A 14,592-nucleotide genomic window follows, 5' to 3' on the forward strand; every position below is an offset into this window, starting at 1 on the left:
ATGAAATCAAATGAGTTGGCATTATTGTAAATACACTGATTAAATTTGTAACCCTATACATGTAAATTCCATAACATGGTCTATGAATTTCAACTTTGTCCTTTCACTCTAAAAGAGATTAATGTAACTGAAAGCTTTGTATAAATCAAGGCTACATGTTATCAACTGATAAGATTTAAAGGTGAGGAAATCAAGGTTATTTGTGACCATGATCAGACAACAGCCTTGAGAACGAAATATCTATCATGTGACCTGAACATGCTCTTGACATACAATGTATGTACATTGTAAAAAACATCCTTGCATTTTTTTTAAAATGTGTCTCTTTAATAGTGTTTATTTACACACATATTTCCTAATCTAGAATTCATATCTAGTGATGTCAGTGAAAAAATGTGAAACGAAGAGCCATATCTTAAATAACATGTAAATAATAAACAGGGAAATAAAAGAAAACTGAGTGTTACTCCATTGTCCTATAGTAAGCCCATGACTCCCTGACTTGAATACGAAGTAATGACTTTGACTTTATAGTAAGACTGCAAATATAGACAATCAGTAAACAATTTACTTTTTTTTAGTTTTTATTTTTTGATTATTCAAAGATGTTTCACAATATAACATTTCATAAGACCAAATTATAAAAGGGTTACATACACACACTTTTTCCTACTTTACCACAGAGATGTGATATATACGTCACTGTTTACCATAACAATATCCTAGATCAATTATAGCAGAAAACAAAACATCATTTTATTATCCTCAAAACATCAATTCTGAAAATACAACAATTACATATATCTGCATGTAGATTGCATCATCATCATCATCATCATCATTTAATGAAGAACATGTATTTTTCAGCAGACAATGAAACAGTATGGTAGTACAGAGCTATGGGTCACTAAGTACATTGATAATAGGTCGATTGCATAGACAGAAAACACAACCATCCCAACAACATCTAAAGATAGCAGTTACCTGTCTGACCTCTACAAAGTATTATCAACACAAGGAAGATCTTGTTGACTTTTATTGCTTTTTTTTCTCAACATGTAAAAACTGTTCCCCACAGAACATTTCTTCCACAACCTTAGAATTAAATGTTTTCATGCACAGTACTGGGACTTGGCACAAATTTCCAATTCAAGTCCGATATACAGTACATGTATGTAACCGTGGTCCATACGTACATGTTTTATATTATAGTACTATCATACACACATATATAAATGGACCGTGGGTTCAGTTGGGAATGTGTGCCAATCTATATGATGCACAGAATACATGCACTCAACATTCACCGTGTCAAATGAGCTATACATATTTAACTTTGTATTTGTTTTATGTTCAATGTATGTAATGTAATTCATATTCAATTCGTTCGTGCGTACTGTCGCTATTACTTCATTATTATATATACTTATATATACTTAAAGAATATATTATAGGCTTAAATGAATTATTTCTCTACAGAAACACAGATGTGAGGCCACTCAAAGTTGAGAAGATGTGCTTGGCTACTTTCATTAATCTAAAATCAAGGATGGTCGATCTCTTCAGATATGCACAGTTCATGTACATTTCCGAATCGAAGTATTTGTAATTGTGATTTGAAATAAATATACATACCTGCATGGTTGATATCAACAGACGATTCTACTGTCATCACGTGCACGTTCTTGGGCAATTCGAAACCAGCTTTCTACCAGGCAGGTACTGGTTTTGACTGGTTCGATCGATCCACGTGCTTGCGGATGTTTACATCCGTATACGAGAGCAGAAATTGGCTAGTGCTGAAGTGTTCCGATAAACGTAAAAGAATAGTTGGATGAATAAGTCATAAGAGGTTCGAGTAAGATTTCAATGCGCCACCTACTTCCGCCATTTTAACTGCAGACAAACAGCATGGACGATAAAAAGGGTGAGGAACATCATTATTCTTTATCAGTAGATGTAGACTAATTAAATACCAAATAATCCAACATTTCCTGTAAACTAAGTAAGAATGCCAGTTACCAAAACCTCTGATTATCGATTGTTATTTTCCTATAAATGCGCTTGTAGCACATGTTAGGAATGCCACGCACTGATCTACTGTATGTAAACAACAGACAACGTTATGGTCAGTGATGATAATATTACAGCATAGAGATGGAATCAGGTGTTTTGATAACCTTATACTACGTTTTAGAGGATGACTCCATGGCCTGATATTGTCCTAACTTAATTCTGACCACAAGTATACAGCATAGACTGTATTTTTCTAAGTCCAACTAGTCTCCTAATAATACTTGTTATGTGAACCTGTCTAGTCATGATATATCATCGGGATTTTCCATAAGAGCCAGTCGCCGGTCAATTTGATCGGTTACTTTGATCATTTGGCCGTCTACACCAATCCAGTTCCGTAATAATGTTCCGTACACGACTACACGTACACGGCAGGCCGGCCTCCTACTTTCACTACACAGCCTACTACTAACAAAATTATGGAAAACCCTGTATCATTACCAGACCTCTGTGTCAGCGCATATACCCCTACTCTTCATCAACATTACACAGTAGGACCTCTATTATGTGAGTTGGATATTCTCACATGGGACACCATTTTAAGTCCCATCTAACAGACTGGGTGTTAGTGGTTAGTAAGTACTCATGCTATAATATGTCATTTTTGGTGTCCCTACGTATGTCATGATCATCAGTCTAAAGCTTTTTATTGCTTTGTCATTAATAAAGTTATTTCAATAAAATCACACAGATGTTGTCTTCATGAATCTGCAATACACAGTATGCCAGAAATCTCACAGGTGGTGAGAATGAACGACTACACCTATTTGGGAAATGATTCAAAAATACATTGTTATCTTTATTATTGTTATTTACTTTTACAAATCATGTCACTTTTAGAAAAGACATGGGGCAAGAAGAATGTGGAAAAAGACCTTCTAGAGGTTCCCGAAGGATGGAAAGATCCAGGCATATCAAAAGAGGATAACCCACATGGAGTTCTGGCTGAATCCTCCTTTGCAACTTTATTCCCAAAATATAGAGAAAAATATCTCCGAGAATGCTGGCCACTTGTGAAGAAAACCTTGGGTGAATATGTAAGTATATCATGCTGTAGAATAACTATGATTTTGGTATTCATTGTATCACATGAACCTCTCCATAATCTGACATTAAGGTTCACACCAAATCAGATTTTGATGCTGAGTAGACAGTCATTTTGAGGTGGGGTCTCCTTGCAGTAGGCTAGCTGTTGCTCATCACTGAACGCAGTGCAAGATGGGATCAAACTCTACACCAGGGCCTTGGTTTGCAATATGAAGCCCCCAGACCAATGTCTGTAGGTCAAGGTTAATAGGGTCAAATTGCATTAAAGACAACCACTGCTAATTGGTTCAAAATGTAGTTCATACATTAATAACAGACAACCATCTGCACCACTTGCTTATCTGACAGAGGTGCAGGGATATCTATCTATATATATGTAAATCTTTGAAACTTGCTTTTTCTTTGTTTTTTGTTGGGTTTTTTTTGGAGGGCGGGGACATTTCTATTTTGGACACTATGTTTATGTTGCTATGGTGAACATTGTAATTATTTTATATTGTTCATTTTTTAAGCACATTAAAGCAGAACTCGATGTGGTAGAAGGCAGCATGACAGTAGCTACTACCAGAAAAACGTGGGACCCCTACATCATCGTTAAAGCACGCGATCTCCTTAAGCTACTGGCCAGGAGTGTCCCATATGAACAGGTGAAAACATAGATAAAAAAGAAGGTTTGCCTTTTGTGTTCTTAACTCTACAATCAGCACAATATACAGTGTATGTCTTCCATCTTTTCATTCACTTGTCCAATCATGTAACTCATCTGTGCAGCTCTCTGTCCCTTTATCATTTCTCAAAATTTCTATTCGATTCTTTGAAAGCACCCGAAAATTACAAAGGAATTCAAACATATTGTTATACAATTCTCATTTCAGGCCATACGAATCACAGAAGACGATGTTGCCTGTGACATCATAAAAATTGGGTCTCTGGTGAGAAATAAGGAAAGATTTGTCAAACGAAGACATCGACTCATAGGTCCAGATGGTTCCACACTCAAGGTTTGTAATGTTTGTATATATGTTTGTTAGTTTAAAGTCCTGGAATGATTAAGATAGGACAACAAACATATCAAACATTATATATATATATAGTCTAATCTTTGTTGTAAAATAAATAGATAATGTAATTAAAGGCGAAAATAAATAGATGATGTAATAAAAGGTGAAAATAAATAGATAATGTAATTAAAGGCGAAAATAAATAGATGATGTAATTAAAGGCGAAAATAAATAGATGATGTAATAAAAGGTGAAAATAAATAGATAATGTAATTAAAGGTGAAAATAAATAGATGATGTAATTAAAGGTGAAAATGAATAGATGATGTAATTAAAGGCGAAAATAAATAGATAATGTAATTAAAGGCGAAAATAAATAGATAATGTAATTAAAGGTGAAAATAAATAGATAATGTAATTAAAGGTGAAAATAAATAGATAATGTAATTAAAGGTGAGATGTGCCTTTGAAAACAATAGTGTATAGCTGCATTTCAAGTTTAAAAAAAAAAAGGAACGTAAATTTTCTTGACTTTCAGTCATCTCAGTCATGTGACTTTACAATTTTGTTAGACCCAGGCATTTCCTGTCCATTGAAAATTAGCAATGGGGAAAATTCAAGTATCAACACAGTATTCTTATGTGAACAGATGCTGTAACAATGGAAACAAAGAGAAAAAATGCCATCAACTATCAAAAGAGATACAGTCATAACTGTATGTTATACCTTTAATATCTAAGAATTATTATTTTAAGACGTGTGTATAGAATATGCTGAAACTATATGACCAGAAGTAGGCAGGGCTAACAAAATTTATGAAGGTTGAAACTTACCAAACAAACATTGGAAATGGATAACTTAAAAGGCAGCTATTGATCAAAGATGGATTTATTACTTGCAGGCTATAGAATTACTAACTGGATGCTATGTGATGGTACAGGGAAACACAGTCTCTGCCCTGGGACCCTACAAAGGACTCAGAGAAGTAAGTCTTTGTGGAAGCTTCTTAAACTTCTGTACAATGATTATTTTGCACTAAGCCAAGAGAAGGGGATAAAACATTAGTTTGTGCTTAACGTCAGAAGGTAGGCCAAACAGTTGTATAATATATTTGAATAGCCTATTAATTACCAGACATTTGTTTTATTGCTGGAGAAATTTAGTACATAACAAAATTTTATCACTCAGTATATGCTTATGATATGTCTCTCTCTTCTGTGAAAGGTATTTTTTTAATTTTTACCTGCAAAAATGTAGATATGTATGTCAGGTAGATATGTTTGTGTATGTCTATAATGTCAAAGGTAATGAAACAATTTTTCTGTTTATAAGACATTGTTTATGGCTTGGTTCTATGAAATAGTGAAAGTGACCATCACAGAGGAAAAAAATGAATCAAATGATGAATTGATTAAGTGTTCCAGAAGTTTTGATACAAAGATTTCTCAAACATTTTTATAAAAAAGAAAATGTGGCGTCATTGTTAAAGGGAAATTTCCATAAAACATTAATTTTTCTATTGATTTTACATTTTTTATACACGTCTAGTTAGGTTTCTGTGCTATCTCAATATTCACAGTTGATTTCCAATGTCCAGCTTTACCACTTCTTTAATTCTTTTTTATCACAAACACATGATGGCAAGCAGAAATGGCAGTGATGGTTGTGACACAGTCAGTAAAATCCGGTTTTTCAGTATCAGTTTTTTTATGGGTGTGTTATTTGATAACTCTAAGTTAATTCAGAATTACGAAATAAGTAACATTAATCGCATCAACTCAGGCAGGGAGCCATTTTAGTTTACAGGTTACAGTAATTTTCCACATGCATTATCATATATGACACACAAAAATTAACATATCCAGATTGTTGATCACAGATAAGGATTTCCTTTTTATACCTGCCCAACAAAGTTGGCAGGGGTTATTCTGATGGTTTCCCTCCATCCAGATGCTGCTTTCTGCATCTCTTTTGAAAGATTGGTTGAATTTTTATGGTACTTGGTTTGGACACTTGTTACCTTAATTCCTTGCCTAAGTTTGATTAACAGTGAATTTCACGCATACTTGATAAGGCTGCAGTGACTTGATTGGCTGATTTCTTTAATCACTCTTGGATGCTGCTTTCCGCATGATATCTTTTGAAGGACAGGTCAGATTTTGATGAAACTCGGTGGATACACCTCTTACCTTTATCCCTCGTCTAGGTTTTGATAAGCAGCAAATTGTGCAGATATTTAATGAGGCTGCTGTGACCAGATTGGCTGATAATATCACTGCAATGAAATTAATTGTGTTTATACATGTTGTTTCATGTTCTGCATCGCTTTCTTTTTCAGGTTAGGAAAATTGTTGAAGACACTATGAAAAACATCCATCCAATATACAACATAAAAGTAAGCTAATATCACATATTTTATACTTTGATGGATTTTTTGTTCAGTAGAAAGTTCTCAGAATTTTGTACATGAAATATAAGATTGATTTATTTTACATAAATTAATCAAGGTATACTTGCTTATATTAATGAATTCTGAATTAATTAAAAGCTTGAAAGGAATTTTACTCAAAAAAGTTACCACAAGTTAGAATACCAAGGTAAAACTCAAATGGCTTAGCCAGTGATTTCATTGTTGTCTACGTCTGATTGGGGAATTAAAACCCTTGACGTAGTCTTGATGTAAGGCAAGTCATTAACTGTTGTATCATCTGACCACATCTGTAAAAGTTCAGGTTTCAGGTGATCTTGTTATTTATGGTGCCAGATACTGAAAAACATACTTTTTGGTGAGGTTCAATTTTCATGGTTTTTCAAAATAATTCTTTTTCGTGGACATTTGATTTTGTGGATATAGCTCAATAAATCTGCTTATACCTGTACCATTTAAAACAATATGTGGACATAAAGATTTGTGGATTGAGTACCTGCAAAATTACCAAAAAATTATCCCCCTTGAAAAGTAATGACTCAACAGTGGACATTTGATTTCGTACATTATTTAAGTAAATTTATGACCCAACATTTAACATTTTCTAACTGTATTCTTACATATTGTTCTTACAGACACTTATGATTAAAAAAGAATTAGCCAAAGATCCCAAGTTGAAAGGGGAAAGCTGGGACAGGTTCTTACCCAAATTTAAATCTAAAACTATTAGCAAGAGAAAGCAACCAAAAAAGAAGAGGATCAAGAAAGATTACACACCATTCCCTCCTCCACAAGTGGAGAGCAAGGTATATAAAAGATTAACCTATTTTATTGTTTCTAAATAAGACAACTATATACAAAATTTTCAATATATTGATCTTGCAATTAAACTGTGTTTCTCACAATATCAAGATATGAATGATTTATCACATTGACAGGGCAATTTGAAATACAATTTTATTCTCCCAATTTATCTTTATGAATTTTCTAATGTCAAGAAAATGAAATCAGATGAAAATTTCATTATTGGAAATGTTATATTCTTCAATTACAATATGGTTTAAATCTTAGAAATATTTTGTTGAAAAAGTAATTGAGAAATTTTGGTAACATAGATGTGAAATTATATCGAATACTGTCACAATTCTCCAAATTTGAATGCCATCAACCTCATTCTACCTGAAAATAAATGACTGGAATCAAGTATTATTTTTATTATTTTTTTAATCCGCTGCATAACGAACATTGGAATAAGTAGGAAAGTATTATGTTTAATTGCTGTCTTCTGCTTTTGTAGATTGACAAGGAGCTGGCGAGCGGGGAGTACTTCCTCCAGGCAAGTCAGAAGAAGGCTAAGGCCCAGCAGGAGAAGAAAGTAAGTACCGCCTTCTCAAGGAAAGGGGGGTTTATTTTAGTTCTGTTGATATATCTTGTTGCTTGAAAGTTTGAAGCATGACCCATATATGTAATTCTGCCTGAAAAAAAAAAATTAATTTATATATGTGATGTTTTTTTAAGAGTCACCAAGGCACTAAACGGTATCTGTATAAAAATTGTTAACAATAGATAATGCTCCTTAACATAGCAGTACATTTTTGTTATACAATGGATATTTAAACGTGTTTCAGGAAAAACAAAGAGAAAATGAGACAAAACAGAAGGAGAAGCGAGCTCAGGCCTTCATTCCTCCAACAGAAACAACACAAATGGTCAAGAAACAGAAAACCACAGGTACCTGATTCCAGAAAACAAAATGTCTTCATCAAAAAACATGTCTCGTGTGATTATAAATATGTTTCTATTATTTGATACATCATTATATGAGCTGTGATGAAATTTTGACAGTTTCATGATGTAGTTCATCATAACTAATCTGTTATCTGTGTTACAACACCAATAGCTGCCTTACAAGTTAGCCATTTCCACAGTCCATTTCATGAGAAGTTTCAACGTTTGGAAATTTTGTCATCCCTACCTATATCCAGTCTATGGTAACTGGGTGTTTAGTCCATGAAACATGCTTTATTCAAGATTACTAAGTTTTACTAAGTACCTCTGATATTTGATGGCATCTTTTCTCTTTAATTCCATTGTTACTGCATCTTTTCATATCAGAATACTGTGTTGATACCTGAAATTCCCCCTCTGATAATTTCATTGGACAGGAAATGCCTAGGGCTAACAAAATTGTAAAGTCTGGAGTGAGTAAAATTGAGAAAAAGGTTTTGATCTCACTTGATAGACGGCTATTACATATAAACTGTTATGACTATGCAATAATTCCTTGCAGAGCTTATGCTGTGTATTTTCTAAATGGAATGCTTTTCAGATTAAATGGGGTCTTGTAAGGCTTGAGCAGCCTTCTTGAATAGAATTGGGGTCCCTCTTAATTTCTAACCTTAAAAAGACTTTAGGGATGACCTCAACACAAACTCTGGAATCCAATGGCTTCAAGCATGTCATTATGACTTCCAGACATCATATTCATCTTCACATCATGAAAGAAAGAGAGATGAAAATGTCACCAACTAAGATTTTATTACAGTCTGATATAAAGCTATTGCCACAAATGCTTTCTACACTATCAAAGCAAAATCTGATATTTAGATTTCAATTTCATAAGAGATTTTTGCGCAGACTTAGTAAGTCCTTGAATTATGAAACTTCTCTGAAGCTTGATAAAAAAAGCAGTCTTTGACTGTTTTCATCAATCTTATCAAATCATGAGTTGTGTAATTAAGGTGTTGTATGTATAATTATTATACTTTTATAACAATGAACGAGGGAGATGTATGTTGCCCCTCATGTCACCACAACACTGGCATTCATCCATGCCTAGAAATAGAACAAGTCAAGGAGAGAGAAGACCTTTACCCAAACACCAACACTACTGTAACAGTCATTCTTATTATAGTAACAAATTAATAAGCTAGTAATGAAATAATTTGTATATGCTGTCCTCATATGACCCTGGTTGTTGTGCCACCATTAAACCGCAGAAAAGACAAAATTTAGTTTTGTCTCTGATTTTCTTTGCCTCTTGGTTTTGATAACTGCCCTATATACAGGCTGTATACAATGGCATAGCATTTAGAGATTTGAAAATTAGAGGATGTGCTTTGTGTAAACGACAAATTTTCTATGTTGTCTTTTTAGGTACAGAAGTTGACATTACATCTCTGAAGAAGAAAATCAAAAAAGCTCAAGTAAGTAAAATTGTCTTATTAGGAATTACACTTTTGTTTTAGTTTCTTATCACTTTCAATCTGGTTAGCTAAATTTGCATAATGAATTTCAAGAAAAATTGAATTTCGTGGGTTTCCATTTCGCTTATACATTCCAAAGGCCTTGTATTACTCAGATGTGGAATGGTTTTATTTCTTAATGTTGTGTAAAAAGCTGCACATTGGGGTATTGTTGTTTTTGACTGGCAATCTTATTGACTGCAAAATGACACAACAAATTTGGTACTTACCCCATTTATGTGCATGAATTTATGACATGTGCCTAATTAGGGAAAGATGCACTGGTTAAGAGAAATGGGCAAAATGTCTTCCTTTAATATGAAATATCATCTGCAAGTATACAACAAGTAACTGAAAAATTGGCACCAATTTCTATTTCATTTCTCTGAAGAAAAAATACTTAAGGAATTGAGGGTATGGAAAATGTCTCTTTGAGTGAAGAATTGTGGGTCAAATCTATAGGTATTTCATAATTGTTAAATCTCAATATGTTTCATGGCCAAATACCTTTCAGTTTTAAAGACATAGATATTGACCAGGGTATTTATTAGACCAAAATGTCAAGAGTCAGTGATTCAACTCTAAAATCCTGAGAGTCGAACCAAAATCAGAAAGTCAGAATATCAACTTCACAAGACAGGAATTTAAATACATCTTAGGTTTGGCTCTACTTCTTCTAACTCTAAAATTTCATTAAAAGGTGCTTTTCACTTTTGTGTCTTTTGTACAATCTTAGATTTGGATTTATGAAACTCATAATTACATGTATTTAACAACAAAGCTTACAGAGTTATCTCCTCTTATCAGCAAATATTGATTGTTACATCAGGAGTTTGCATGGGAAAATTATGACGTTTTCTTATTGCGTTTAATCCCAGTATAGACTTTTATTATGATGTATAATATTTACTTCTGATGATGTCATCATAGATTATTTTTCTCCCATTTCAGAAGAAGAAAGTATGACACAGTAGAACAAAACACCATCTGAGCTAGATTAAAGTACAGCTTGACAAATGCCATCATTTGCTGTATTTGAAATTTTTATGGCTGTCATTAGAACATCCTTAGGCGTATTTGGACTGTCTGTGGCCGTGTTTGGACTCTCCATGACAGCATTTGATCTGGAGTTGGTATCCATGAAGTTGGTGGTGACCTAGAGATGTGATGCTATTTTAAAGCTTGCCTTGACATAGACTCGTGTATCGCGAATTAATCATAACATGTTGTTCTTCTGTATCGGTACAAATTCAAAAACCAAATTTTGTGAGGTTTGTGAATTTTGTGAGAAAATTGATAAAAGCAAAGAAAATGAAGAATATTTTAAGATCTTAGAGTATTTTGAATCTCCTGTTTGCAGATCTATAACATAATAGGAGTAAGATGGTCTATCGCAAAAGGTCATATTTAATAGGTGTTGATTTTCTTTTGTAAGAGAAAGTCTGTGAATTGTAGTTCACAGAGAGTGTATTGGATGTAAGCTTTATGTTGGTCTAACTGGACAACATGAAAGTTTGAGTTATGGGTGAGTAGCTGAATTAAATGTTTGGTTGTAGTTCATCCACACACCGACACATGAGAATTTGAAATCGGAGTGAGTTTAGTGTTTGGTTGTGGTTTGTTCACACACCCAGACATGAGAGTTTGAAATCTGAGTGAGTTTAATGTTTGGTTGTGGTTTGTCCACACACTGAGACCGGAGAGTTTGAAATCTGAGTAAGTTTAATGTTTGGTTGTGGTTTGTCTACACACTGAGACATGAGAGTTTGAAATCTGAGTGAGTTTAGTGTTTGGTTGTGGTTTGTTCACACACGGAGACAGGAGAGTTTAAAATCTGAGTGAGTTTAGTGTTTGGTTGTGGTTTGTCCACACACTGAAACATAAGAGTTTGAAATCTGAGTGAGTTTAATGTTTGGTTGTGGTTTGTCCACACACCGAGACAGGAGAGTTTGAAATCTGAGTGAGTTTAATGTTTGGTTGTGGTTTGTCTACACACTGAGACATTAGAGTTTGAAATCTGAGAGTTCAATGTTTGGTTGTGGTTTGTCCACACACCGAGACAGGAGAGTTTGAAATCTGAGTGAGTTTAATGTTTGGTTGTGGTTTGTCCACACACCGAGACAGGAGAGTTTGAAATCTGAGTGAGTTTAATGTTTGGTTGTGGTTTGTCTACACACTGAGACATTAGAGTTTGAAATCTGAGAGTTCAATGTTTGGTTGTGGTTTGTCCACACACCGAGACAGGAGAGTTTGAAATCTGAGAGTTCAATGTTTGGTTGTGGTTTGTCCACACACCAAGACAGGAGAGTTTGAAATCTGAGAGTTCAATGTTTGGTTGTGGTTTGTCCACACACCGAGACAGGAGAGTTTGAAATCTGAGAGTTCAATGTTTGGTTGTGGTGTGTCTTCAGGTATGAATGATTTAGTGGTTTAAGGTTATTGTGTACTGAGAGCAAATTTTGAAACTATGTTAGATAAATGACATTTCATTTCATTAAAATTATGTGAAAGTTGCTCACTCTCTGCTTTCTCTGTTTTTTTATCTTTCTTTTCCAATGCTTTGCATCACATATTCATATTTAAGAGCAGTAAAGAGAGAAGGAACAGTCTTTCCCTCCACCAAGAACCCCACACTTATGCTTATTGTTTATACAATCTAGATTATTATAGTCAAGTAACAATTTTTGGACTTCTGGCCTTGGTTGCTCAAAGATTTTTTAACCACCATGTAATATTTCTTTACTTCCTGTTACAAACCCATGGTATATGACCTACTGTAACCACAGGAATAGAAAATGAAATAACATAACACAACGACAGATTACAATGTGACTTATAAATGTAAAAGATATCTGAGAGGATGTTAGGATAGAAAATCTCCACACATCGACCTCAATGAAAATACAAAGCCGCCTTGTCTCAAGATCCTGAGCGATGGATTGGTTGGGTTTAGTTGTTGGAGATGTGGGTTGGGGGAGAGACACCAACCATTTGACAGATGAAGCCACTCCAGCCACCTGGAACAAAGGAAGAATGAATTCTTTCAGGTTGGACGGAGTAGCTCTCCTATACCTAAAACCGGATGGAGAAGCTCTCCAATACTCCAAATGGGATGGAGAGGCTCCTAATATCCCATATTTGATTGAGAAGCTTCCAATGCCCCAGATAGGACAGGGAAGCTCCTAATATCCCATACGGGTTGGAGAAGCTCCTAATACCCCTTCCGTATGGGAAAGCTCTGAATGCCCTAAACAGAAGAAGTGAAAATCACAACGTCCCACAGGGGAAGTCCCCAATGCCCCAATCGAGAGGGGCAGCTCCCAGAAAGGAGGAAAGGAGAAACTCCAATATCCCAAACTGATGTTTAGAGAACCATGTAGACTCCCAAAAATCGGAATAGAAAGAGTTTCCAGAGCCCAGACAGCGGTAGAAAGCACCACCTCCCGAGATAGCCAATGCAACGGAAGGGAGAAGCTCCCAAACAAACAGCGGGTGGGGATACTCCCCAAGGGACTCCAGACACACATGTTCTGGTGGTATCTTAGGCAGCTCCCAGTCCCCTAGTCACGGAAGGGAGAAGTTTCCAGTGCCCCAAACGTGAGGAAGAAACTCTCATTATCTCAGAAGGGATGGAGAAGCTTCATGCAAGACCCCAAACGGGAAGAGGAACCTCCCAATATACAAAAATACAGATAGAAACTCTTAATACCTCAAACAGGACGGGGAAGGTTCTCCCGGACGGAACGGGAGTTAGAAGCTCATGATACCAGAAAAGGGAGGGAAATCTCTTAATACTTCAAAATGCAGGGATGGGGGGAGGGGGGAGGAGGTCGTGTGTTTGTTGCCAATACTAAAAATTTCGGTGGGGAAGCTCCCTATACCCCCCCCCCCCAAAAAAAAAAAAAAAAAACGGAAGGGACAGCTCTCAGACTCCAAATTACAGAAAGATGCCTAACAGAACTTAAGAGAACCCTGCAGACCCCAAAGATCGGAACAGAAAGAGTTTCCGGTCCCCAAACAGTCAAACAACTTATTTATGCGAGACTTCACTTTTTAAAGACGAGAATTGATCCAAACAGTTATTTGATCTTAAAACGTCAGATTATACGTGACATTGCTACCGGAAAATGTATCGAAGTATTTGAACATTCTAATACAGCATTAGTCTCAGAACATCGATGGGATCCATGTGCCATATGAACAGTAAGACAAAAATAATTTAGGAGCAAATCTGATTTTTTTAACCTGAGCTAGTTTTAAGGCGCTTCAACCTACAGTGTCCGGTCCTCATACTTTCGCAAGGTCGAGGTGGTGGTCGTGCACGGTATATACGAGTTTCTATAGCGTTAAGAAAATTCACAAATCACATATTTAATTATAGCCCTGATGGATAAAGGAAATCGCTAACTTCAAAAATCTATTTTTACCAAAAGTCACTAATCATCGCATTTATGGGATATTGAACTTGAGCGATATCAGTTCACATTCAAAATTGTATTTTTAATGAAAATCGTGGACGTAAAACTTCCCGACTAATTTTATTTAAAATCACGTATTCTCAATTTTGTACTATGGATTCTTTTATTTGATTAAGAATGAAATATATTTGCTACTTCGAATTCCCTCAAATTAAAATTATCATGCTAGTTTGATCATTCTGTCTTGTCATTTCACAAAGCACATATAATTTATGTTTTCCGCAGTTTTTTACTTTCATGAACTTTGCCATTTGCAATTATTGAGTTAAAGATACATGAGCCAAAGAGATTTCGATTAACATGACTTCGTTCAGTAT

At 35.0% G+C, this 14,592-nt stretch overlaps 1 protein-coding gene across 1 annotated transcript; it reads left to right on the plus strand.

Annotated features, from left to right (window-relative positions):
• The first annotated feature begins 1,909 nt into the window (after positions 1–1,909).
• Positions 1,910–12,311, plus strand: LOC132560208 (KRR1 small subunit processome component homolog). Its single transcript, XM_060224862.1, has 11 exons — positions 1,910–1,927; positions 2,917–3,113; positions 3,636–3,770; positions 3,999–4,124; positions 5,026–5,109; positions 6,463–6,519; positions 7,188–7,358; positions 7,850–7,927; positions 8,181–8,283; positions 9,709–9,758; positions 10,749–12,311. The coding sequence occupies exons 1-11, from the start codon at positions 1,912–1,914 to the stop codon at positions 10,761–10,763; spliced, it is 1,032 nt and encodes a 343-aa protein (XP_060080845.1). The 5' UTR covers positions 1,910–1,911; the 3' UTR covers positions 10,764–12,311.
• Positions 12,312–14,592: the final 2,281 nt, after the last annotated feature.

Source organism: Ylistrum balloti, unplaced genomic scaffold (assembly GCF_031769215.1).
Source record: "Ylistrum balloti isolate Yb309-2 unplaced genomic scaffold, AGI_CSIRO_Ybal_v1 Utg371032, whole genome shotgun sequence".
Taxonomy (NCBI): domain Eukaryota; kingdom Metazoa; phylum Mollusca; class Bivalvia; order Pectinida; family Pectinidae; genus Ylistrum; species Ylistrum balloti.

Coding starts and splice junctions, on each gene's coding strand:
- LOC132560208 (XM_060224862.1), top strand. Junction 5,110..6,462: donor CCTACAAAGGACTCAGAGAA/GTAAGTCTTTGT, acceptor TTTCTTTTTCAG/GTTAGGAAAATTGTTGAAGA. Junction 7,359..7,849: donor CTCCACAAGTGGAGAGCAAG/GTATATAAAAGA, acceptor CTGCTTTTGTAG/ATTGACAAGGAGCTGGCGAG.